The 25,667-nt window shown below is 36.4% G+C and overlaps 3 protein-coding genes across 7 annotated transcripts in view; 2 read left to right on the forward strand and 1 right to left on the reverse strand.

The window, feature by feature from the left end:
* The window catches only part of asap1b (ArfGAP with SH3 domain, ankyrin repeat and PH domain 1b), a 77,097-nt gene extending 61,591 nt beyond the window's left edge, over positions 1–15,506 (forward strand). For 2 of the 5 annotated variants that reach the window (XM_026201172.1, XM_026201173.1), the window contains 13 exons: positions 1,450–1,541; positions 1,711–1,897; positions 2,946–3,031; positions 7,312–7,427; positions 8,516–8,583; positions 8,759–8,866; positions 8,957–9,182; positions 10,727–10,888; positions 11,843–11,921; positions 12,274–12,332; positions 12,848–13,356; positions 13,452–13,574; positions 14,485–15,506. In XM_026201172.1, coding sequence (XP_026056957.1) covers positions 1,450–1,541; positions 1,711–1,897; positions 2,946–3,031; positions 7,312–7,427; positions 8,516–8,583; positions 8,759–8,866; positions 8,957–9,182; positions 10,727–10,888; positions 11,843–11,921; positions 12,274–12,332; positions 12,848–13,356; positions 13,452–13,574; positions 14,485–14,559 — 1,890 coding nt within the window. In that variant the 3' untranslated portion in view covers positions 14,560–15,506. Of the gene's footprint in view, positions 1–1,449; positions 1,542–1,710; positions 1,898–2,945; positions 3,032–7,311; positions 7,428–8,515; positions 8,584–8,758; positions 8,867–8,956; positions 9,183–9,471; positions 9,541–10,726; positions 10,889–11,842; positions 11,922–12,273; positions 12,333–12,847; positions 13,357–13,451; positions 13,575–14,484 lie in introns of all 5 variants that reach the window. The other 3 variants (XM_026201175.1, XM_026201176.1, XM_026201174.1) reach the window with 2 other exon arrangements.
* A 105-nt stretch (positions 15,507–15,611) lies between these two features.
* Positions 15,612–17,944, reverse strand: eef1a1l3 (eukaryotic translation elongation factor 1 alpha 1, like 3). Its single transcript, XM_026201177.1, has 7 exons — positions 17,717–17,944; positions 17,456–17,635; positions 17,078–17,374; positions 16,719–16,869; positions 16,368–16,624; positions 16,058–16,292; positions 15,612–15,976 (listed from the first exon to the last, which is right to left on the reverse strand). The coding sequence occupies exons 1-7, from the start codon at positions 17,858–17,860 to the stop codon at positions 15,864–15,866; spliced, it is 1,377 nt and encodes a 458-aa protein (XP_026056962.1). The 5' UTR covers positions 17,861–17,944; the 3' UTR covers positions 15,612–15,863.
* A 645-nt stretch (positions 17,945–18,589) lies between these two features.
* Positions 18,590–25,667, forward strand: part of fam49bb (family with sequence similarity 49 member Bb) — a 49,506-nt gene continuing 42,428 nt past the window's right edge. Inside the window, exon 1 of the mRNA XM_026201178.1 lies at positions 18,590–18,742. The gene's annotated coding sequence lies outside the window, so the exon portion shown is untranslated. The remainder of the gene's footprint in view (positions 18,743–25,667) is intronic.

Consider the following 25,667-nt stretch of genomic DNA (forward strand, 5'->3'; position numbering starts at 1 on the left):
AGTATAGCTCCAGTCTTAAATGGGAATCCATAGGCTTTGTGTGTCAGTACTACATAGGGTATGCCAAATGTTGTTTGATCACAAATAAATTTATGTGACAATATTATTATTATTTTTTGTCAAATTAACTTTAAACAAAGAAGCTATAAAGTTTTACTGTCCTTTCTATATTAATATTTATCAAAACAATTCAGTAAATTTAGTCAAATTTAATTTGTATGTGCAAGACTTATGAATATCCATATATTATCATTACCTAAAACATTTTTGTAAATTGAAATTAAACAAAAATTTTATATAAATATTACATGAATAAATTAGCTAAATTGAAATTAGAAAAGTTGGCTTGACAATATTAATCTAAAGCCGTAAATTACTAACTGGAAAATAAACTCTAACGCTGAAATAAATATAAATATTTAAAACTAAATAAACAATAATAACACATTACTTAATTACTAAATGTGACACAAACAATTGTTCATTCAAAATGTTCTTTAAAAAACTATTATAGTATATAAGTTTTAATAACATTATTTTAATTGTAATGGTTTTGCCAAGCAAAAAGCATCATAACCAAGAGTAAATGCATCAATATGATAAGTATTATTCAAGCATTAGGAATGTGCATCTCCATAACTGAGGCTGATGTGATATGCATCTCAATTCATATTTAAAGATACGATACATTTAAAGATACATATGAAGCAGCAACTGTGATTTACCCCTATTATGATGCAGTGCGATCTGATTTTGATTTGATTTAACACAATGCGAATCAATGCAATACGATTCAATGGAACAAATACTTGTGTGGTTCTTTATGATTATTTGGAGGAAGATGCAGCTCTACCTCTGCCATGTAAATCTATATTCTATGTGACTCTCAGGACATGCCTCTCTCTCTGTAGTGTTGTGATATGTCATATTCACATAGTTGTGATGATGAGATAATGCGCTTGACAAACAGTTTAGAGAGGAGAAATCATTCAACATATAAAATATAGATAACAAAGTATTGGTCACATTCTAAATAATAAAAGTATAGTGCTTCTACTAATAATTATATATAAATAAATCAGTTTTTACCAATGCAAATATGTTAAAACGATGCATCGCAATAGAGTCCCAACTTGTATCTGATGCACACTCTTTTAAATCAATGCATTGTATAGTTAACTTTTATGCTGATGCATGCACCGGTGCAAATCGGTTAATTTTACCATCCCTAGTATGCATGTTATAACAGGCCAAGCTTTAAATTCAACAAAAAATAGGCCTTGGCCCAACACTTTAGTATAGCAATAAAATATAGAAAATTTGGGGTTAGTTCGTTGAAACCATAGCTCACTACATATTTCATGAATATAAATTTTTTAATCATATTTTTAAGTATTAGATATAATTTATGCGTAATTTATTTTGTTTTATTCTATTCTTTGATTTCAGCTGGCCAAGAATGTGGGAAACAGTAGTTTTAATGAAATAATGGAGGGAAATCTTCCTTGCCCCTCTCCTAAACCCACTCCTGCTAGTGACATGTAAGTATGCATGACAAATGTAAAAATGAATTATCATATTATATTTCAGTTTCCAGTGTATTTAAAAAGTCTTTCTATTAAATGATATGTGCTTTCACATTTTTTTAATATTTTTGCAAATTAATATGACATCCCTGTTTTATTTTCTTGTCTTTCGATTTAATCTTAGGACTGTTCGTAAGGAATTTATCAATGCAAAGTATGTAGATCATAAGTTCGCAAGAAAAACCTGCAGCTCGGCAGCAGCCAAGATGAGTGAGCTATTTGAGGCCGTCAGGTCACATGACCTACTAGCTCTCATCCAGGTGTATGCTGAGGGGGTAGAGCTTATGGAACCACTACCTGAAGGAGGACAGGTGAGTGACTGCATGTAGGTGTAGTAACTAGGACAGTGGGAAAATAGGCTCACTTTTTCATTCACCAGTTTGTTTTTCATTAAAAAAATTAAGTGGTACTTGAAAGCAAACATACTGAGCATTCTAGGAGGAGATAGTAAGTCCACAGGTACAGAGTGTATACACCCTACTATCACATGACACGATGGATGAGTGACTCTTGCTCATCTTTGAGCACAGATTTTGAGGTCTGGTGAACATCAGAAAGCAGACATGCTGAACATGACTTGAATACTCTGCCTTGATCTCGTACTGTGCCCAGTTTTCATTCTAATGACTTTGGTAATTCAGCCACCGTCTCAGAGATAAACAGCTCCTCTGAGTGGGTGCAGTCGCAAAAACATCTAAAGTGATCTGCGTTTCACTTTTTATGATGTAGCCTCTGCCCTAGCATGAGCTGACTTTAGTTAATCTTTTGTTGAATCTTCAGAAATGAAGCCGTGACCATGGCCATGTTAGAAACGCTATAAGACAGATATTTTAGGGCGATCACGTCAACATTACATAACACAGTTTAGGTTGTCAGTAAGATTTAAAAAAAATAAATCTCTGCATTTATCTTATTTGATCAAAAAAATCTAAAATCTTAAAATTATTATAATATTATAACTGTTTTCTGTTTTATTAAATGTCTTTATTGTCACATAATCCTTCAGAAATCAATCTAATATGCCATTTTGCCACTAAAAAACATTTATTTTTATTATTATTATTAAAAAGCTATGCCCCGCTGTTGTGTGGTCTTTATGTATAAATATTTGTAGGGCTGCTAAAAATAATAAGAAGAATAATTATTAAGTTTATTTAATACATAGATGTTTTACTTTCTCTTTTTAATGCATTTTGAAACTTCAAAGTTGATATAAGTTGAAATAAGTAATAAATAAATAAACAATTGAATTAGTACACTGATAATAGATTTGCTACATTATTTTATTTGTTATCCTTCCTATTTTACACAACAAGTCAAGAGATGGTTATTAAGACCAAATTATGGATTTTTTTGTAGGAAGGAGGAGAGACTGCATTGCACTACGCCGTGAAGACAGCTGACCACACCTCACTGCACCTGGTCGACTTCCTTGTCCAGAACAGGTATGGAACATCAGCCACAAAAACTGGGAGGATACACTCATGGCCATGTTTTTATGATCAATATTTTGGATTCTTTTTAGGCAGTCACCTCTTGTTATGTTCCATCACCATTATCATTAAGAGCTTAATGATTAAACCGGTTGAGGTTTTAATGTTTTTTTTTTTCTTAGGATAGCAGGTGTTCATGTACAAGCACCAGTACTTTTGAAGGGATTATAATGCAGATAATAATTTAAGTTCAACTTTATCCAAGTTTGCTTTCTGCTGTGTGGATTAAAGTTATATAACAGTATTTGAAGATCAGGTGATGTCTGAGCCAGGACTACTCTTGGTTCACATCCTAGTAAATAATCATAATTCGATTTCCCTGAGAACTAGAACACTGAAACTAATCCAGGTTTGCATTAATGGTTGTCTCCAAAGAAATATGACAGCATAAGGGAAGTAAATCCGACCCAGACAGCTGGGATTGTTTTATTTTTACTTTTTTGGACAACTCACTCTGTACTGGAGTCCACTCCAGTTTTTCCATTCCCCAATTCTCACTTCCTCTCTGATTACATTTGAAAGATATCATGCTCCGAGTTCTTTTCCATGGCAAAATTTTTACTGTGATAAATTTAGTATTAGGTGAGCCAGTATTTGCACAATTTCTGTTTACTTGTAATGGGGATAATTAGGATTATATGATATTAATATTTATATGAATATATTAAAATGTTAAGTGATGTTTTTTCCATGTTAACATGTTAGTTTCATATACTACTTAAAAAAGGTTGGTGTCTGTAAAATGTACACTCACCGAAACTACTGTACATTTATTTGATAAAAAAATACAGTAAAAATATATCAATATTGCTTATTCTATTCTAATTCATTCCTGACGACAAAGATTAATTCTTAGCCATCATTGCAACAGAATTAATTTACATTTAACATTTACATTTAATAATTTAGCAGACACTTTTATCCAAAGCAACTTAAAAATGAGAACAATAGAAGCAGTCAGGTCAACAAGAGAACAACAACAGTATACAAGTGCCATGACAAGTCTCAGTTAGTCTAGTACCGGACGCATAGCCAGGATGTTTTTTTGTTGTTGTTGTTTGATTGTTTGTTTTGTTTTGTTTTTAAATATTAAAGACAAGAAAAGGAAAAGTGCTACAATTAGTTGGTTAAGTGCTGGCAAAAAAGATGAGTCTTTAGATGTTTCTTGAAAATGAGTAAAGACTTAGCTGTTCGAATTGAGATTGGGAGGTCATTCCACCAGCTCAGCACAGTCCAGGAAAAGGTCCTTGAGAGTGATTTTAAACTTCTTTGGGATGGCACCACAAGGCGTTGTTCACTTGCAGAACGCAAACTTCTGGAGGGCACATAAGATTTAACAGGTAAGTTTAGGTATGTTGGTGCCATGCCAGTGGTCGTCTTGTAGGCAAGCATTAGTACCTTGAATTTGATGCAAGCGGCTACTGGTAGCCAGTGTAACCTGATGAGGAGAGGAGTAACATGAGCTTTCTTTGGCTCATTGAAGACAACCCTCGCTGCTGCATTCTCGATCAATTGCAGGGGCTTGACAGGAGAGCATTACAATAGTCTAGTCTGGAGAGAACAAGAGCTTGGACAATAAGGTGGGTGGCTTGCTCTGATAGGAAGGGTCTAATCTTCCTAATGTTGTATAAGGCAAATCTGCAGGACCGGGGCGTTGTAGCAATGTGGTCTGTGAAGCTTAACTGATGATGGTGATGGTCATTCATCCAGCTAGAAATGTCACTCAGACAGGCTGAAATGTGAGCAGCTACCGTCGGTTCATCAGGTTGGAATGAGAAGTAGAGTTGGGTGTCATCAGCATAGCAGTGATAAGAAAAGCCATGCTTCTCAATGACAGATCCTAATGACGTCATGTAGATGGAGAAGAGAAGTGGTCCAAGTACTGAGCCTTGAGGAATCCCAGTAGCAAGTTGTTGTGACTTAGACACATCACCCCTCCAAGACACGCTGAAGGATCTATCTGAGAGGTAGGACTTAACACACAGGAGTGCGGCTCCAGAGATGCCCATCTTTCTGAGGGTGGATAGGATAATCTGGTGATTAACAGTGTCAAAAGCAGCAGACAGGTCCAGTAAGATGAGTATGGTGGAAGCTGCTCTTGCCAGTCGCAGGGCTTCAGTAACCGAGACCAGGGCAGTCTCAGTGGAGTGGCCACTTTTGAAGCCAGACTAGTTGCTGTCCAGGAGATTGTTCTGTACAAGGAACATAGAATGCTGGTTGAACTCTGCTCGCTCAGGTGTCTTTGCAATGAATGGCAGAAGGGATAGATGTAGTTTTCTAGAACCGCTGGATTTAGAGATGGTTTCTTAAGCAGTGGGCTTTCCCGAGCCTGCTTAAATGCTGAGGGAAATGTGAGTGAAGTGTATGAGTGAAGAGAGGAGATGATAATGTGAGTAAGTGAAGGTATGACTGAGGAAGAGATCACTTGATGGAGGTGAGTGGGTATCGGATCAAGTGGACAAGTAGTAGGATGATTGGACAGGATAAATTTGGAAACGTTCATCTCTGAGAGTGGAGAGGAGGAGAAAGAGTGTACATCGGTCATTGTGAAGTTATCCTCAGTCTGCGGTGTGGAGAATTGGTCACTGACGGTTCTTGTCTTATTTTTGAAGAAAACTGCAAAGTCATCCGCTGTAAGAGTCGATGGAGGAGGTGATGGAGGCGGATTAAGAAGAGAAGAGAAAGTTTTGAAGAGTGTCTGAGTGTCACAACAGTTGTTCATTTTGTTGTGGTAGTAGGATGTTTTAGCAGTGAAGACATTTGCAGAGAAGGAAGAGAGGAGAAACCGAAACACACTGAGGTTGGTAAAGTTTCTTGATTTATGCCATTTCTTCTCTGCAGCCCTGAGTTAAGAGCGATGTTCACGGAGAACCTCGGACAGCCAGGGGGCAGATGGGGTGGTGCGTGCTGGTCTAGACAACAGTGGGCAAAAGTTGTCAGAGCAAGAGGCACGAGTGGAACAAAGAGTGTCCATGGCACTGTTCGTGTCCAGAGCTGAAAACAGAGAGTGCAGGAAGCGAGGATGAAACCACAGAAGATAGGCGAGATGGAGAGAGTGAGTGTAGGTTCCGTCGAAAGGTGACCTGCGTTGGAGTGTGTGCCGCTTCAGGAGTAAGTGCTAGGTTAGCAGTAATGAGGAAGTGGTATGAGGTGTGCAGTGGAGCAACTGAAGAGTTGTCCACGGTGCAACAGCACGTGTAGATGATGTCCAGTTGGTTGCCTGATTTGTGAGTCACTGTAGTAGACACTCGCTTGAGATCAAAGAGTTTTGAAGTCAGCAGCCTGGGGTTTATCTAGGTGGATATTGAAGTCACCAAGCAGTACCAAAGGAGTACCATCTTCAGGAAAGTTTGATAGCAGCACATCCAACTCCTCCAAGACTCCTCCAAGAAGTTTGACCTATTATTCAGTGAATTATTCAGTGTCACATGAACCTAATAAGCTGATTAGATGGTCGAGAAACATTTATTATGCTGTTGCATTATGGGCATTAATGTGTTTTATGCTATGTAACCAATTAAGAACACAGATGCTCCTCTCAACTTAACCATAGTAATGCACTATCCTAACAACATAATATCTAAAGTAATCTTTATGTGTGTGTTTATAGGTGAACATTCACAGATTCATTGACAGCACACAGACATATGTTTGACACACCAGATAAGAATCTTAATGCAGAATCAAAAGAGCACTGACACTGGGCAAAAATATTTAGTGTTCCAATGTGGAAAATAACATTATCCCTTCAACATTTTAACCCTAAATCTTACAGTGTTGCAGTGATCACAAAAGAAAATGTTCAAAATGAACTTCAAACTGGGTCAGAAAAATATCTGTTCTCACAGAGCAGGGCTATACTGGTTTAGATGTGATGTGTAGCCTGTTTTTTTTCTTTCTTTCCTTTGCTGTGATTCCCACTAGGTAAACAGAATTGGGTCATTCACTTGCTCTCTCCCCATGTGTGCTGTTTAGTCACCGCTGACCCAAATTGAGAAGTGTGAAGTGGCTCATTAGGAGTGAAAATCTTGTTAATGTCAGCCTCAATTACAGATTTGAATTACATTAAAAAGCACTTTGGAGATGATGATTTTGTTAACATGTTAGCAGTTCCACATAACACATGGCAAAATTGCTGCAGGTTGGTTTTAATATGTGTCTTTAATAGCACAATAAACACTTATATGTCAGAAGATCAAGGAAAATTTGATTCCGTATGTCTCTGTCTCCAGTGGGAATCTGGATAAACAGACGGAGAGGGGAAACACAGCCCTGCACTACTGTTGCATGTATGAGAAACACGAATGCCTCAAATTACTGCTGAGAGGCAAACCAGCTACTGATATCAGTGAGTTACACAAGCATGTGTGGTTTTACCTGATTTACTGTACTTCTTTAGCTTTTACCAAATATAGTTATTCTTTAATACTATGCTTAATTATATAAATACATGTACTTATAAGCATTCACAATATCATTATATACATGTATACACACACATACAATTGACCATATACTATTCTTATATACTATAATTAATTATACAGTGCTTGTATGATTATTATGCAAGTTGATATTCTGATCATACCTTTTTTCCAAACACATTTGACCAATTTCAGTGCAATGAGCATTTCGCTCTCCATGTCTTAACTTTGCAATTGTTAGTATTGCATTATCATTATATGTATTGCATCCTCCTAATGGCCATTTAATTATTTTTTACTTTTCAGTCGGAGTTAAAAACATTTTTTTTTTTTTTTTTGGCTCATTTAGGTCTCATTTTATCTGTAAAAGAAAACCTGCTTAATAATTATGCACACCTGAGTATAAGACTTTTTTCACTTCCACCCTTTGTGGACAATTATATATTATTTATGAATGATTAAAGACTAAATTTATAGTAGTCATTAAGATTGATGCGGTTTGGAATTGGTAAAATGTAAAATGGATGGATGTATGTTTATATATATATATATATATATATATATATATATATATATATATATATATATATATATATATATATATATATATATATATATATATAATATAAAAATTATATTTATAAAACAAACAAAAAATATATATATATTTTAAATTAATGTTTATAAATTTTTTCATACTATAATTGATAATTTTGTGATGCCTAAATGCACTGACATTTAAATGGCATATAAAACACAGGAATTTAGATTTTCAGTGTAATTTTTTTAAAGATTTTTTTTAAACTCGAGATTGTATGTGTTATCTTGACAAAATAGTCTAAAATTACAATATTGGCCATTTATGCGTGATTGACTGTAACATAAAAATATAATAATTGTCAGCTTGTCATATTAGCCATATACTGTATATTTACCAATGCTTAGCCACCATCTTGTTTCATGGCAAACAATATGAATAATATCTGGTTAACGTGTGTCTTTTTTGTCTCAGCCAATCAGAACGGAGAAACAGCTCTGGATGTGGCCAGGCGGATGAAAATCACCCAGTGTGAGGAAGCGGTGAGTAACTTGTGGGTCACATGATACAGTCCTTCCTGTGGAAACTCTTGAACTGCTCTGAATACGTCCATCATGATATAAGAACAATAGGGGGCAGCAAAGATGTGGCCTCAGGGTTTAAAGATTATGTTGTTTTTGAAGATCTGACTTATATTTCTGTATGCGTGTATTTTAGCTGGTACAAGCCGCTGCAGGAAAATTTAATCTTAAAGTCCATGTGGAATATGAATGGAATCTCCGATTGGAGGAGCTTGATGAGAGTGACGATGATCTGGATGACAAAGTAACACATTCTCCCTTGAACCTCTCTTATAATACTCAACATTTCTCGACTCACAGACTGAATGATTTTCTCATTGTTTTTCATTCGCAGCCCAGTCCCATTAAGAAAGATCGTTCTCCCCGGCCACAGAGTTTCTGTCACTCTTACAGTCTGTCTCCTCATGACAAGCTCTATATTCCTGGTTTCACTGGCCAGCGTGATAAACAGCGCCTGTCATATACTGCACTCTCCAATCAGATGCACAGTGTTTCCACCGACTGTCCGTCCTCTCCAGTCTCAGATGCCCCACCTCTGCCTCCTAGGAATACAGGCAAAGGTAACCCAGAAACCCAGAATCAAATGTTTGGGCATAAAACTTGTTCTTACAATCTTGCCCATTCCATAAATAAATATATCAATGTTATAAAAACTATTTACATTCATAAAAGCTATTTATTCAATGTATTCTGATGTAGTCATATGTTTTATACCAGTTCTTTGCATCTTTAGCTTTAGTTCAGTTTGTCATCCTAAAACCTTTACAGTCAACTAAATGTCATCCAGTCTTTTTTCCATCTTTTCTTTGTTCTCGCTCTGTATTTTTCTCTTTTTCTCGTCTCTTACAGCTCCTTCTCTGGCTTTCCTTGGCTCACATTCCCACTATGCTACTCTGGCTAGCACTCGACAATACATCAGTGACTATCTTTTTTATTTGCATAAACCTCTCCTGCTTATTTAATCTATTTAACGACCTTATTCTGTGATCATATAGCTGTGTCTAAAACTGAAACTGCTGCATTCACAGTGAACAATGTTTTAAATTTTTATATGAAAGTACACTACCGTTTAAAAGTTTGGGGGCAGTATAATTTTTTAAAAGAAATAAATACTTTTCAGAAACAAGGACAGATTAAATTGATCAAAAGTGACAATAATGACATCACATTACAAAAGATGTCTATTTCAATTAAATTATGTTCTTTAAGCTTTTTTTTTTTTTCTTTTTTTTTTTGCATTAAAGAATCCTGAAAAAAGGTATTTCTTAAGTATTAAGCAGTTTTAAAAATTCTTGAGCACTAAGTCGGCATATTATTAGAATGATTTCTGGCTGCAAAATTAACATTTATAATATATTAAAATAAAACAATTATTTTAAATTGTAATAATATTTCACAATATTCTGTTTACTGTATTGTTGAGCATAAGAGACTTTTGAATGGTAGTGTAATTCATTTAATTCATTTTTATACTTATAGATGCTGCACATTTCTGGTTTTGGACTATATAATCACTAAAACCACAAATGCATCACTTCTTTTATTAAAGTTTAGCAGACAAATCAGATTCAATACATCAAATTTACTTTTCACTTGAGGAATCTGCTGCATTTCATCATAAGTAGTAAAAAGATGGTTTGACTTTCCTTAGTAACAACTCAAGTGCAAAAGTGGCTGAAGTTGTTCAATTGTTGTTTGCTTGTGTCTCGTCCTTTTCCTTGTCCTCTCTGACTGAGCTTTTCACTGGCTATTGACTGTCTTTTTAAAATACGTAATGTAGAATAGATTGGTTTTCTTCCGTTTTCTCTTTCATTGAAATGAGAATAAATCTTAGTCGAATTTTTTGTGGTGTCTTGATGTCCTTCTCCAACTTCATCTAGTGTCTCCTCTTCCACGTACTGTACCTGGCCTGCTTCAGTTTCAGTAGCAATTGTTATCTTATCCAAGTAGTTACCCTCACTGTCATCCTTTCTTTTTATTTACTTATCTTTCTGTCCTGTCACCCGTCTTCCTGTATCTTCAACAGACCCATGTTAAATGACAGTATCCATTCTTCCTCATGATATCACTGCATGTTCTTGTTTTGTGTTTGTTTTCCCTCCAGCCCCTCCCTTGTTGAACCTGCCCCCCTCCACCCTTGCCACCCAAACCCCCGCTAGTGGCAGCTCCACCCTGTCAAAGAAGAGGCCCCCGCCCCCTCCCCCTGGACACAAACGCACGCTATCCGACCCCCCCACCCCTATCTCCCACACCCCGCTCAGTAAAGGTGGGCTATACTTAGTCAACAACCCTAGGCTGAATTGCAAACTATTTCTGGTTTTTATTTTTTGTGTAGGGTTTAATTTACTCAGATCCACATAGAATAGATCTTTCCATTAATGTAAGACGTTTTCAGTGGAAACACATCCTTAGTACCTGTTTTTACCATCTCTAAGCTTCATGGAATTGCTTTTGGTTTAGTCTTTACATTATATTACCAGCTCATTTTCATCCATTCATTCTGTGGTGTCATTACATGCTAAATTCCAGAAAATGTTAACTATGAAAACCAATATTGAGAGGACAGTGTAGTCAATGAAAGGCTCAGCCTAATGACCCCATCCCTAACCTTTTGATCTCCTCGTTATACCCTGCCCCAGTGATTTGCATGTGTCTTGCCATTTTGGGTAATGACAAAGAAAAATCCATGGCAAAATAATGGTCTGTGAGTTATTAATGGTAGAAAGACATACTGTTAATGTAAGCTATATAGCTTATAAGTAAATAATAATCACATAATTTAAGACCATTATTGTGCATGGCCTGGTCCTAATGTGTTACCTTTCTGCTATATCGCAGCACAATAGTCATAATAAATTTTGCTTTGCTATACTGCTTGTATACAAAGGCATAGAGTGACATTTGCAGAAAGTATTCCTGGAAATGTTTCTTTTGTACACAACAAACTTCTATCTGGAAGATATTTGCGTATACTTAAATGCATTTTGGTTTTACGCTACAGTTCAAAAGGTTGGGGTCAGTATTTTTTATTTATTTATATATATATACATATATAATATCTTACTGACCCCCAACTATTTTTTTGTTTGTTTTAAAAAAAAAAAAAGTCTGCAAATGTGATCTTAGCAGCTCTGTAGGCTTTTAAAAACAGATACATATATTTAAGGAATTAGTTAATGTATGACATTCACAGTATAATGTTCACTATACAACATTCCAGGAAGTGATTCAACACCACCTCCTGTCAACAAGATGTCTCCTGCAACTAACAGATTTGAGGGTATCCCCCAACAGCAAAGGTGAACCAACATCCTTTAAGTTTCAATGTAGCAAATAAAACAGCCTGAAAAAAAAAAACTGATTCAAAATTAAATTCACACAAGCAAGTTGAAATCTTTTGCAATGCTTATATAGCATTCTGTTGAACTATTTTTAGAATTGTATTTGCATTAGAAAGGTCAGCAAACTTTAGACTGCAAATTTACACAAGGCCTTTTGTGCTTCATTTGAATATCTCTATGTTACTTTGTCATCATGTATTTGGGAATGCAAAACAGTTCCATTTTACACAGTATGGCTGGTTTTACAGAGCTTGTAAATATGATATGATCGGACATTACTTTGAGGCTTAAATATGATCTTTATTTCTAGTTTCAACACCACAAAGCCCACACTTGGTCCACGGGTCCTTCCCAAACTACCTCAGAAGGGTAGGTGACATGCTTTCTGCTTTTGAATGTTGCAGTGGTACATCTGAATGATGAAATAAAATAAATTCCATTAAGTAATTAATCACTCATGGCCTTCTAGTTATTCATGATTAATCACACGTGTATTTAAATTTAATTTAGTTTGTGTTAAACTCCTTTCCAATCCACTATTACAGTACAGTAAGATTTAGACTTAGAGAAACAATTACAAATCAAATTTCACATCACAAAAAATACCCTTACAAACCCCAGTGTACAGTTAAAGTGATGAGGAGAAACTCAATTAAAAGATGCAACAGGCAAGAGCATTTCAACAAAAACTATTCTTGAAAATAGTACGGCAGAAAAAAAGGAGACATGTTTTCTTTTTCCAATTTATACTCTACAATTTTTTTAAACCTGACCTAACATCTTGCTAGTTGAAATATTTCTTCATATTTGTCTTCTGAAATTGTCTAGAACTATATCAAAAATGAGCCAAAAACACATAATAGCATTGTTTTGTTTTTCAATAGTTGCCCTGCGTAAGATAGACACCATCCATCACCCATCTATGGACAAAACCAACCAGCCTCCGGAAACTGTCCTGTTCCAGAAGGTTCTGCAGAGTTCAGACAACCCACAGAAAGTTGTGTTAGCCGATAGACCTCAACCTGGAGATATACCTCCTAAACCACAGCCTTCAGAATTACCCCCTAAACCAGGAGAACTGCCTCCAAAGCCACAGCTATCTGACCTTCCCCCTAAACCCCAGTTGGGCGATTTACCCCCTAAACCTCAGCTGAAAGATCTTCCTCCCAAGCCTCAACTGACAGACATCTCCCCACCCAAACCCATAACCACTGAGGTCCTCCACAAGCCTCCACCTGGAGATGTGGCTCCCAAGCCCCAACCACCAGATCCTCCAACAATCAACCCACCAGCTGAACCATCTCCTCAACCTGTCCAGTCTAGCGAAGACACCAATGGAAGCCCAGCATCTGCACAGGGGACACCTGTACCATTGCCCAGGAAAATAAATCCGGTAAGGACTTGGTCACCAAAGCTTTGGAAAAATCAAGTATGTATCAAGCTGCTTTCAACAAACTATCTTACACTATTTGTTTTGCTTACTGTCAGATAAAGAGTAAAATGCGGAGGGTGAAGACTATCTACGATTGTCAGGCAGATAATGATGATGAGCTCACTTTTGTTGAGGGTGAGGTCATTGTAGTAACTGGAGAAGAAGATCAGGAGTGGTGGGTAAGTGTAAAAGCACCAAATTTTCAAGCATGAACCGTACACCAAAGCATGAGAATGAAGAATTCAAAATTCTACATTCTGATTGATTAACAGACATTCCAATGTTCCATTAGTTCTTTAAAATAGTTCAGGTTTTTGACCACATTACAGTTCCATATCACATATTACCTTATATTGATTATGAAACAAAATTCTCAGGACTCTACTGTGTTAATGAATGGAAATTTCACATGCATCTGGTGGTCCATGCATGCTTTTTTATGAAAATGTTGTCATTATTTCTGCAAAGATTTGCTGAACAATTCTCTGTCAATAAATGCTTTTTCTAGCATATTATATTACATTACAAAAACAGTATTTTGTTGTTCCAGATCCTTTCCAAAAGGTTAGAACAAAATAAAAGGATTGTTAAAAACCTTTTTCTATAGGTCTATGAGTGTATATTTTAACAATAAGCTTTGAAAATAACCGTAAAGTGTAATCAATTATTGCAGTTTTTTCTTGTTTTGAGAAAAAGATAGTAAGCAAAACATTTTGAGTAATTAAAATGTTTAAATGGTCTAACCACAGAGCATTCAACCCCACAAGTGCAGTGCCTTTAGAAAGAAAAAATACTGTTTTTACTCTTAACAAATTAAAATTATATATAAAATATATAAATATATATACATAAACTACAATATTATAGGCCAGATGCGAGGCCCTGTGCAAACAATGTCCTTTTAAAGATGAAAACCTGTTCATGCTAACCATGGTAAAAGCAGAATTGTTTTCAGGCCTTTGAATTATTGAAATTAAATCTGACATTCATTTTCAGTTATTCAGCAGTTCATCATCAGTTATTCCTTACTTGATTTAGACTTGCATTTATAGCCACTTTCTGATTGCAGCCTTTCTTTTTTGTCCTTAGATTGGACACATCGAGGGGCAGCCGGACAGGAAAGGTGTATTTCCCATGTCTTTTGTTCATATCCTGTCTGATTGACACATAAATGTCAGTCCTCCACCTCCACCAATGGGACCCACTTGACTTAGCTGCTGAATCAATCATGCAAGTTTTAGGAAGATGGAACCACAATGAAAAACACATTATAACCTTTCCGTCATAAGAGACAGAGTGTAAATAAAATGTCTAAATTTACCGCTGTTTGTCACATTTCATAATACACCACTAAAGCATGTCTAAGAGTGAAATGTTAATTTGTGTTTGCTATTCCCCATTCTTGCTACTCAGTGTAAAATGATTAACCTGTGCAATGCATACACCATTACCTGTTTCCTTTCACAGGTTGTTCCTATGTGATTCCATATCAGTGTTTAATCTACGCAAGTACTTTTACTACAGTCTTATTGAAGGAAAATGCTCTATACTACAGCAGTTCTGTAAACAGAAAGGTCACCCTTCATCTTTAATATTGTGTTTTGAGAGGTCTTGGATACTTGAAGTACTTTTGAAATATGGAAGTTTACTTTTTAATGTTATGGTTAAGTGATAGACATGTACTGTATTACAATTGGAATCTATGCTTTATCCTTGCTGCCGGTAACCCCATGTTAGAGCTCAAGATCAGCTTCTGTAGCGGTTCAAATTCCCAATGAAAGACAACACCAATCTCACATTGGAAGCTAGGGTGGTCAGTCTTGAATTTACCAAGTGTACCATGCTTTCTGGTAGATGAGATCGTTCTCCCAAACTTGATCATGGTATTAGGTTTAATTCAAAAGCACAGTTGGATTTTAAGTTTCAATCCTCTTTTGAATAGGCAAGTCACCTCTTTCTCTGCACTTACCCAGTATTCAGTGTAGAGGGGAAAGAAAAGAGGTCTAATGTGCTACAGGTTTTTGACTGCAGATTCTGAGGACAGTGTCCACTGTCTTACCATGTTCCTCACTTACCATTCCATCATCAATAAAATTACATGTTAAACAAGACTCCACATTTCTCAATTATGAGGTTTTATCAAGTTACAAACCACTCAGATAGTAAACTCACCAACACTGCTACAAGTGGACTTAAAAAAAAAAAAGCAACAACTCAAGTGAAAACTCAAATTTATTTGCAGTCCAGCAGCATACAAGGCTTCTCTCTACAGCCATGCCAAACATCATATTGGGCCCTAGAGTCACTTTAAACAACCCAATACACCAGCAACGCATTAAAAGCGGCTTCACTTTAAGGAAAAATAAAGTGTTACAAAACTATACAGAAGTGCTCAACTTAAAGAACGTTTCAGTTCATATACCAGACTGCTGGTAAATAAAGTATTATAAAAGAGACAAATGAGTAACTCATTTTGATACAGGAGCTTTCTGTGAGGTCTTTTTAGCTTGGTCCGTCTTCTCCACAGACTTTATTACTCCAACAGCAACGGTCTGCTTCAAGTCCCTTACGGCAAATCGACCTGAAGAAACAATTAAATTCAAACCAGGCTTCTTTTGACAGGAATATGGTCACTTAAAATCCATAAAATCCAGTTTCTTACCTAGAGGTGGATAATGAAAGAAGCTCTCCACACACAAGGGTTTGTTTGGGACAAGTTTGACTGTGGCACCATCTCCCGACATCAGATACTGGGGAAAGTCCTCCAGTTTCCTCCCCGTACGCCGATCAAGCTTCTCCTTTAGTTCAGCAAAACGACAGGAAACATGAGTTGTGTGGCAGTCTAGTACAGGGGAGTAGCCAACCTTGATTTTGCCTGGGTGGTTCAGCATTATGACCTGTTGAAATATGCAAGAGAAGGGTTACAGTTAGTCAGTTTGTTCACAATTCAAACAAAAGCAGAGCTACTGTACCTGAGCAATGAAACTGCTGACATCCGATGGTGGGTCCTGCTGGGAGTTACCTGCCACATCACCTCTCCGAAGGTTCTTTACAGACACATTTTTAACGTTGAAGCCTACATTGTGGCCAGGAAGGGCAGTCTTAAGCTCCTGGTGATGCATCTCAATTGACTTGACCTCAGCAGTCAACCTTGCTGGAGAAAAGGTTAACACCATTCCAGGTTTTAAGACCCCGGTCTCAATCTTACCCACAGGGACCGTGCCAACACCTTTGGAGGGGGAAAACCCAGTTTAGACAGTCGTAGTAGAGGTCAAGAGACCTCAAACAAGGGGTTTTATACCCATTAAGGCATTTTTACCCACCGCCAATCTTGTAGACATCTTGTAGGGGAAGGCGCAGTGGTTTGCTCACATTGCGTACTGGAGGAAGAAGAGAATTGAGCACTTCCAACAAGGTTTTACCATTTGAGTGGCCTTCTTTCCTCTTGAGTTTCCACCCTTTGAACCATTGCATCTGAAACAGGTAAGTGAGGGAAGCAGATCAGGGGTGCCCAATCCTGCCTTCCTGAAAGTCCAGCTCAAAAACACCCAGCTATAATTTTTAGGAGCACTTGATCATTACAGACAGTAGTATTGGAGCTGAACTCTGCAGGTAGGAACCTCTACATGAACAGGAGAGGTCTAGGTCCTCATGGGAAGGCAGTTAAGAAAAATGGCATTACCTTTTGGGATGGGGCAATCATGTTCTCGCCACTCCAACCAGAAACTGGTACGAAAGGTACAGCACCGATCTCAAAGCCAATCTTCTTGATGAAGACAGAAACGCTCTTCACCACTTCATCATAACGTTTCTGGCTAAACGGTGGCTCGGTGAGGTCCATTTTGTTGACACAGACCATGAGTTGTTTGACCCCAAGGGTGTAAGCCAGCAAAGCATGCTCTCTCGTCTGACCATTGCGAGAAATCCCAGCCTCAAACTCACCCTTTGCAGCAGAGACAATCAGGAGAGCAGCATCAGCCTAAGAAATAGAAAATGATAAGTACAAGAAAAGAAACCCAGATAAAATTCAAGAGTTCAACTCCTGAAGATGCATCAATACCTGTGAAGTCCCGGTGATCATGTTTTTGATGAAATCACGATGACCAGGTGCATCAATTATAGTAAAGGTGTATTTCTGAGTGTTGAATTTCAGCAGGGAAATATCAATGGTTATGCCACGTTCCCTCTCTGCTTTCAGTTTGTCCAGAACCCAGGCATACTTGAAGGAACTCTTTCCCATCTTGGAAAGGAGAGAGACAGAAAAAAAAATGGTGGTTTAACATTTAAACACTCATAAAAGGGAATTAAAGTTAATACTAACCTGGGTTGCAGCCTTCTCATACTTCTCCAGTGTTCTGGGGTCAATTCCTCCACATTTGTAGACAAGGTGACCAGTGGTTGTGGATTTGCCACTGTCTACATGGCCAATTATGACCATGTTGATATGGATTCTTTCTTTAGCCATATTTGCAGATCGTTTAGAACCTGTTCTACACACCAAATACAACACGCTCCTTTTTCCCAAGCCACAGTAAACTCAAACGACAAAGGGAACGCTTAAATATGGGTGCTGCTGATTAAGTCCTGTTGTGATCAATAAAGGCTGAGCCTGCTTGATGGAATAATGACCACGCCCACAATTAATTAAAATAGTCTAACTTGTTATATAAAGCATATGCCTACTCCTGTATGTAAATATAATGAAATAAATAAATAAAAATTCAAAACTTCTACTTGACAGATACCGCATTGTTTTCCTAATGAATGTTGTTCAGTTGCTTTGACTCAATGTATTTTGTTTAAAGCGCTATATAAATAAAGATGACTTGGCTTGACAGGTACCACACTTTTTTTTCTAATAACAGTAGTTAATAGTCGATGAGGCCAGATGAGGAAAGTAAACTTGTTGCATTTGCACAGGTGTGCGTAACAAGAATAGGTTTAATCACTTGGTCAGATCTGTCGCTTATGAGCAACAGCACAAGTTGACCGACAGGGGGCGCACTGAATGCTTCGTTAACTTCAGTTATATTATTACAATCATCTCATATCTAATGCACATGCGACCACATATTTAAGTAGTAGTATACATGGTTTTCTTATATGGTAATACATGGAGCTTGATTTACGGTGTTTGGTTAAAATAAATTCGAGAAGCACATGACGTTTTATTAACCCGGAAATAACATTCGGTAAGATAGACAGCTGAGAGAGAGCGAGAGAGAGAGAGAGAGAGAGAGGGCGAGCGAGCGAGCGAGCGAGAGAGAGAGATCTAAAGCCTTCTCCCTGGAGCTTATAGCGTGCTACCTAAACTCCATACGTGCTTTTCATCGCTTCACAATCAAAGGTTTGTCTTCATTCCTCTCTTATGTCTTTATGCTGCATGTGCCGGGTTTTATTGTGTATATCCATAACTCTGGATGCATTAGTGCTATAGTACAGCATGTTACTAAGCGGTGTGCTTTCAGCACGATGGCACCAGTGGCCATCCGTTGTTTAAAAGGGTAACGTTATAGACCGGAACAGATGAAACATTAGTGCTTGATAGGGTTTAGATGCATTTGTGGGTGAAAAAAGTAAAGCAGCTATGTGTCATAGAGTGCAATGCAATGTAACTTCTGCCATGCATTGTGCAACATTGGTAAGACCTGCTACTGTATGATCTTACCGTTTTCATAAGCAAGAATGTTCCTGTGGTTATGGAAAACCTGGAAATATCAGGCAATTTATGAATCGTTATTTACAGCTCTGTAAAAGTCAGAGGATATTATTTGTATCTTAAAAGCATATGGAAATTTCTGTAGTAAATACACTTCTTGTATACATTCTCAGCTCTACAGTGTTTCATGGTAATTCATTGGTCAAAGGACATAAAGTCCAGCTGATGCTTCTGCCCAGATCCTAAGTGGGTATTTATATGTAGTGTTCAAGTGTAGTACACTACATATCCAATGTGACTAAGTGTGTTTAATCCATGTGTAGTTTAATGAAAGGACTTGCAAAAAAAAAAAACACCATCGAAACACCTTGCATGGCAGAAAACCTGTGTTTGATTACGTGCCACTTCTGGTTTTTCTTAATAAAAATCATTGGTATGATGTATGCAAACCAAAATAACATTTGCAATAGTCAGCTGACTGACATGAATTGTCAGCTTGATGAATACAGTCTCTTTATACTTTATAAACCTCCTATAGTTTAGGCTGTCATTTCCGATCGTATTGGATAAAACCTTTGTCATCACAATCATCCATGTGCAGATACTTTCCGCACTGCTCGATTAACATCTTATCGCTTCTCCTTCCCTTTCCTTTTATGGTATGTAGGTGAGGCTTGAAGTCAAGCATAGCATACAGGAAGACTCTGATCTGGTGGTTTCTGACACTTTGTTGCGTGTCAGCGCCATAGCCTATGTTTTAAGTCTTGGCCAGATTGAGATTGGTTCTTTATGTGGAATCCTGTCCGTATGTGTAGGTGGATGTTGGACAGTGGGTCTGCATTTAGATCATTGTAGCACATCAGGAAGCAAACTGAATGGATCATCGTTTTATGTACATTTTATTTAGTTGTTTGTAATGTCAAATCACTTTACTCCAAAATATAAGTTGTAATGTAAATGTTGCATGTAAATCATCAAGTTAATGACCTTTGAGGCAGGCTACTGTTTGCAAAATGGTAAAAAAAAATGTTTAACTTGTAAAACACATTGGACTGTGGCAGGCTTTGCACACATGGCCTTGCCTGCATGTCAGACTGTGAGGGGTAAACATTGTGGCTCTGCTTGTTTAACGGGCAGATGTATGTCATAAGTAAAGGTACCTTTGAGTGGTTGGGTTTTTAAACTAGTCAAGCTTATGATCATCTCCTTGTGTTCTTGACTCATGGCTAAAATATCAGCTGTAATATTTGTATGGTGCATGTTTCATTGTGTTATCTACAGGTTAGCTGACAGGACGCATCATTTTTCAAAAGGCCTTGCAGTTGGAGCAAAAGTGGAATTTCCTCAGGGAATGTTTTATTTTTTTTTTGGAAAGTACACGAATTGTTATTCATTGTTGGAGACACCAAGAAATGGTTTGAAAAGCTCAGTTTTCTTTCCTGTTTTGACACATTTCCTATTGAAACAGGAAGTTGGATTGATACATATCAAAAGGCTGATCCCTTTTTAAAATATCCTTTTTTTCACAGCCATGCAAAACCAAAAGGTTCTAAGGTTAAAGGTTAAGGCTCTTCCTTTGCAATAAATATTTGGCTGAAAAAGGAATTCAATAATTAAAGGGGTCATGTCATCGGCGCTGCCCCGCGAGTTTATTAGCAAAATAGTTTCGCAGCTGAAAAAGCGACATGACATTTTTCAGTAGCAAGGTTCTTGAGTAGCAGTTCAGCAGTTCAGCTTAAAGATTCGCTATTAATAGCATTGCTCACTATTTGCCGAACAAGATGAGAGATGCACAGATGCACGTATTCATACGTGCTTAACCTCTCTCTCTTTCTCTCTAAGGTTTATCTAGAAATAAATCATTTGAACAATGCATTACGGTGTGGTTGTAACACCAGACTGTTAAAGGGGTCCTATTATGCTCTTTTATAAAGTCAGTTGTTTTTTTTTGGGGGGGGGGGTTGGGTGAACTAGAACATGATCTCATACTAGGTTGTTCGAAAAACACATTATTTTTCACATATTTTACATTATTGCAACACCTCTCTCCCCAGTCTGGCATGAACGGCTCAAACAGTTCTTGTATCAAATGAAGGCCCACCTTCTGAAATACAAAATTTGCTGTGATTGGTCAGCTATGCCAGGGTGTGTTGTGATTGACAGCACTCGGCCCCTGCTTGGGAATTTCATGCCCCTTACTATAGCTATATGCTGTATTCGTCTGCTTGCTTTACTGTAAAAATTGAGTCAAAAACAGTTTTAACCTGAATGATTATAACCACTCCTAGTCCATCTGCCTTTGGAAAGCTAGCGTGTCTCCGACATAGTGACCACACTCGTTGCCTTCTCTAGTGCAGCTCAACCAGGCCTCATCCCATTCATTGATATTTGTGATTTCACAAATCCTGGAAAATATGCGTTGTAGTCCAAACTAATCGGTCATTGTAGTTTTTGAAAAGCGATTTCTGTTAAATAAAATATATCCTTTTTTATAGGACTTTAAGCTTTTTTTTTATGTACTAAGTATTTATATGTAAAAATCTTGATAACGTTATAAGTGGACCTCAGAGAACAGTACGAAATAATAAAAAGGCAGTTCATGACCCGTTTAAAATACAAGCTTTAGAAAGCATTTGAAACATGTTTTGCTAATTTCAGAGGCAGTTGGTTCTTATAGTATGAGTATTTTTGGTATGCTTTCCTGGGGGGTTAAGTATTTATTTATTTTTAGAAATGAATAATTTTATTCAGCCGGCCCGGGATGCATTAAATTAATCAAATGTAATGAATTCTATTCATTAATGAGTCCTGGAATAACATTGTTTTCAACTTTGATAATAATAAGAAATCAGTAAAATAGTTATGGGTGCTGAAAATGTAGCTTTGCCATTACAAGAATTAATTACATTTAAAAATGTGTAATTATTTTCATATTGTAATTATTACTGCATTACTGTTTTTACTCTATTACCATTTTTATTTTTAAGCAAATAAATGCAACTTCGTTGAACAAAAAAAAAAAACTCTTACTGCCTCCAAACTTTTGAATGTAAAAAAAAAAAGTGCACCTGAGTATGTTAGATAGATGTCCCCAAAACAGATGTCCACCTACAGCCACTTTTCTTCCATTTTGATTTTGTGAGCCATAGGCCAGTGTGCATTAATTTTTGTAATTTGCACTTTTTGTTAATCTCTTCATCCGAGTAAGAATGTTAGATCTGGGGAAATGTTTTTTTTTTTTTTTTGCATCTGGAGGTTAGTAAAAGATTGGTGCTTTAAGCCTTTTAAGAATGCAGTGTGCAAATCGGTGATGGTATTTTTAGTTGTTGAAGCAATTTCCTTAATTTTAATTTTTTTATTAATTTTAATGAATTTTTGTAGGGTGTTTACAGTAGTTTGTATTCAATCCATTGCAAGATATGAAGCAGGAGAAGTGTGCTCTCTGTATGCCTGTTTTTGCCAGAATGATAATCTGTAGAATTTGCATAAAGACATAAGGAAGTTTATTAGTGCTAATCTTCACTCTGAACTAGCTCACTAAACTTCCTGTTTCACCTCAGTTTGCCCTTTACCCGATAAGATGCTGTCCACGTGGAAATACACTTCATGTTTCTTTTTTGCTGAAATGGTAGACTACTTCTTTTTACTAAGTTTAATACTTTTTCATATGTAGTTGTTTTTTAACAATGTTGAATTATTTTTATGTTATGAATATGATATTAACCATTGTGTGTTGTTAAGCATTAAAACCGCATGTCCCTGCGGCCTGTAATTCATTTTATTTATTTATTTTAACCTCAGGCGATCTCTGTACTCTGTCTTGCAGCAGCATGTAATGTTGTAGTTTCTTAATGTCATGTCTCCACATGTCAGCCAGTAACAATTGAACTGAGCAGTGTGATTTTATTTTATTTAGTTTTCTCTCTTGATTTCCACATCAGGATTTTAACATTTCAGTTGTTAAGTGTTGAATAGAACTGAAAATTTACACCACGTTGACATGCATATTTGGTACTTGAAACCATATGCTTGAATGAAGAAGAAATGAAAAAGGGAATTTTTTTTTTTACCCCCATTTTTATATTTTAAGGAGGGGCGAACTTTGCTCAGCGTCATTATAGTTAATTAATAAAAAAAGTTGAGGAAGAAAACATTTGTGTTACTAGTTAAAAATAAACATACACATATATATATATATATATATATATATATATATATATATATATATATATATATATATATATATATATATATATATATGTATATATATATATGTGTGACCTCATTAAACCCATAATTTATAATAAACCAACCTCAATGGGATGGCGCCACAGAGGCCATTACGACAAATACAGTAGTATACAGTAATTTAAAAATAATACAGTAAGTCACTGTATGTGGAGTTTGACATCATAGAAAATTCCCATGATGCAGGGTATTACAGGTACTTACTGTGAATCCAATTTGCAGTATTATACTGGGGGATATACAGTAAATAACTAGAAATTACAGAGATGTCTAACAGTGTAAATTTTGCTTCAATTGTGTCACTTTGACACTATATTGTGTGCCCACTGCGCCCCTTCCCTCTTGTTTCCATGGTGAGGGTGGCTGAACATGGTAACCAGCACAGATGACTTGGCAGCAGTTGGGAAGGAAACCCAACAATATCCATCTGTTGCCTTTAACAAGCCAATCTTCAGTGAAGCAGAAGGGTTATACTAAACTTTCTGCTCTCAGTCAGAAAGCATGAGGGACATTTTTTAAATAGAGCTGACTATAAGTAGCATATATGGCTAATTCTAGTGAGGTCATGCTGTCGCTAAGTGAGAATTTGGTTGGTTTTGTTGACGTCTGAGGTGTGTGCTCACAGAGCTAAAAGAGGATATGAGTCAAACATGTTTTTGCCTTATTATTAAGCTCATGACTCTTCATGCTTGAGGCTTGGGCTGATTTTAGATGGTCCACCCCACGGCTCCACATTTCCCTCTTTTGCCCAGAAGAAAAGGCTTACTAATCTTTGGATACCCATCATCTTATATTTTGCCATTTACGTGTGAATTTATAGTTTTAGAGGAATGTTTCATCGAGCTTGTAATGTTTCAAGTAAGTTGAAATGTTCAAGTAAAATATTAAACCTACCGTAAAACCATAAAAGCACCTTATCACACAATGTGCATACAGATGCTGCTCTTGATGTAGATTTGGGAGCAAGTTACTCCTAATACTATAGGAGCTCAAGATATTTTCACGTTTTGTTCTGTGACACAATAAGTGTCCATGGGCCACTTGTGAATTTTAAGCATTTACCTGTGTATGTGTGTGTCTGTGTGTTTTTTATATAATGCCTAATAGGATAAGAGATATGTTTTATCACACCAAACTGGAAAAATCACTGTAGTTTTTTTTTTTTTTTTTTAAGCCATGTTGTTCTATTCCATGTTGCAATCTATTTTAACTTTCCAATTTGTAGATTTTAATTAAGGATTCACGGAAGTGACAGAAGCTTAACTGGTGGTGGCATTGACATTATGCAATGCGGTGTCATTCATTTATAGCCAATTTTTTTTTTCTTTTTTTTTTTTCTGTTGATTTTGTATAGTGATTTCTGGCCCTTCATAGACACCAATGCAACTAACATAACAATAAAGACATTGTTAAAAATGTGGCATCAGTGGTTTAACCGAAATGCTACAAGAATACTTCTTGAACAAAGAAAACTAAAATAATTACTTTATTCAACAGTTTATTTCCTTCTGTGTCAGTCATGTAAGTTGTGTTGCTGTCAATGGAGGGTCTGAAAGCTCTCGGATTTCATAAAAAATAACTGAAAACAGAATTTTCGTAAAAAAAAATGTAATAGGTAAATATTATCTTCAATAACAAAATGTGTAAAAATCATAAAAGTCTGTTAGTCACAGATCTTGTTTTCTCCAATAATCCAAAAGCCAGCAGTGGAAAAATTATTTTGCCTTTTTGTTGAACAAGGATTATGATAACTTCTACGTTGACCTACAAAACACAAACGTTATTTATTTATTTATTTAAAAAAAATGGCAGAGGGTTTCCAACGATTGTGAAAACTAGATAAAATATTTATTCCAAGATAAAAAAGATTATTCCATCTAGCGTGTCTTTCCTTTTTTACATCAGTGCAGTTTCATTCCTCCCTTAAAAACCCAAACTTAATGTCCATATTAGGTAAATCAGTGACTGTTGTAAAATTCATACTACTGACGCTAAACTGCGGGTTGTGCTTGATTAATAAAGTAAAAAAAGATGTTAAAGCACATTAAGACATGAAAAAAACACTGCTCCCCAGGTGGCTGTCTGTGTGCATGTTCCAAAATGAAGCAAAACAAGAATAAGCAAAGTATACTTTAGGAATCAGATGTTTGTCTAAAGGCTCAGATACACACAAAGAAAACTGCTTTGTGATTTATTCACTTAAACACAGTTATGTCTAAAGTGAACATAAACTGTTGGGTGAAAATAGAATGTATATTGTATTAATTTTTAAAGTGACAGCAGTTTAATATATCATGTGCTGCTGTCTGTTCTTAATCTTAATCAAACTATAAAAGAAAAAGAGTAACTATCTAACTGCTCTAAG

This window comes from Carassius auratus, chromosome 24, assembly GCF_003368295.1.
Source record: "Carassius auratus strain Wakin chromosome 24, ASM336829v1, whole genome shotgun sequence".
In the NCBI taxonomy this organism is placed as follows: domain Eukaryota; kingdom Metazoa; phylum Chordata; class Actinopteri; order Cypriniformes; family Cyprinidae; genus Carassius; species Carassius auratus.

What these genes read in the sequence shown, in the direction of transcription:
- eef1a1l3 (XM_026201177.1), bottom strand. Translation starts at nt 17,860, where the DNA reads ATGGCTAAAGAAAGAATCCATATCAACATGGTCATAATTGGCCATGTA. An exon ending in TGATCACCGGGACTTCACAG is followed by an intron (nt 17,375 to 17,455) that starts GTATTGATGCAT and finishes TCTATTTCTTAG; the next exon opens with GCTGATGCTGCTCTCCTGAT. An exon ending in CTTTCATTATCCACCTCTAG is followed by an intron (nt 15,977 to 16,057) that starts GTAAGAAACTGG and finishes TTGTTTCTTCAG; the next exon opens with GTCGATTTGCCGTAAGGGAC.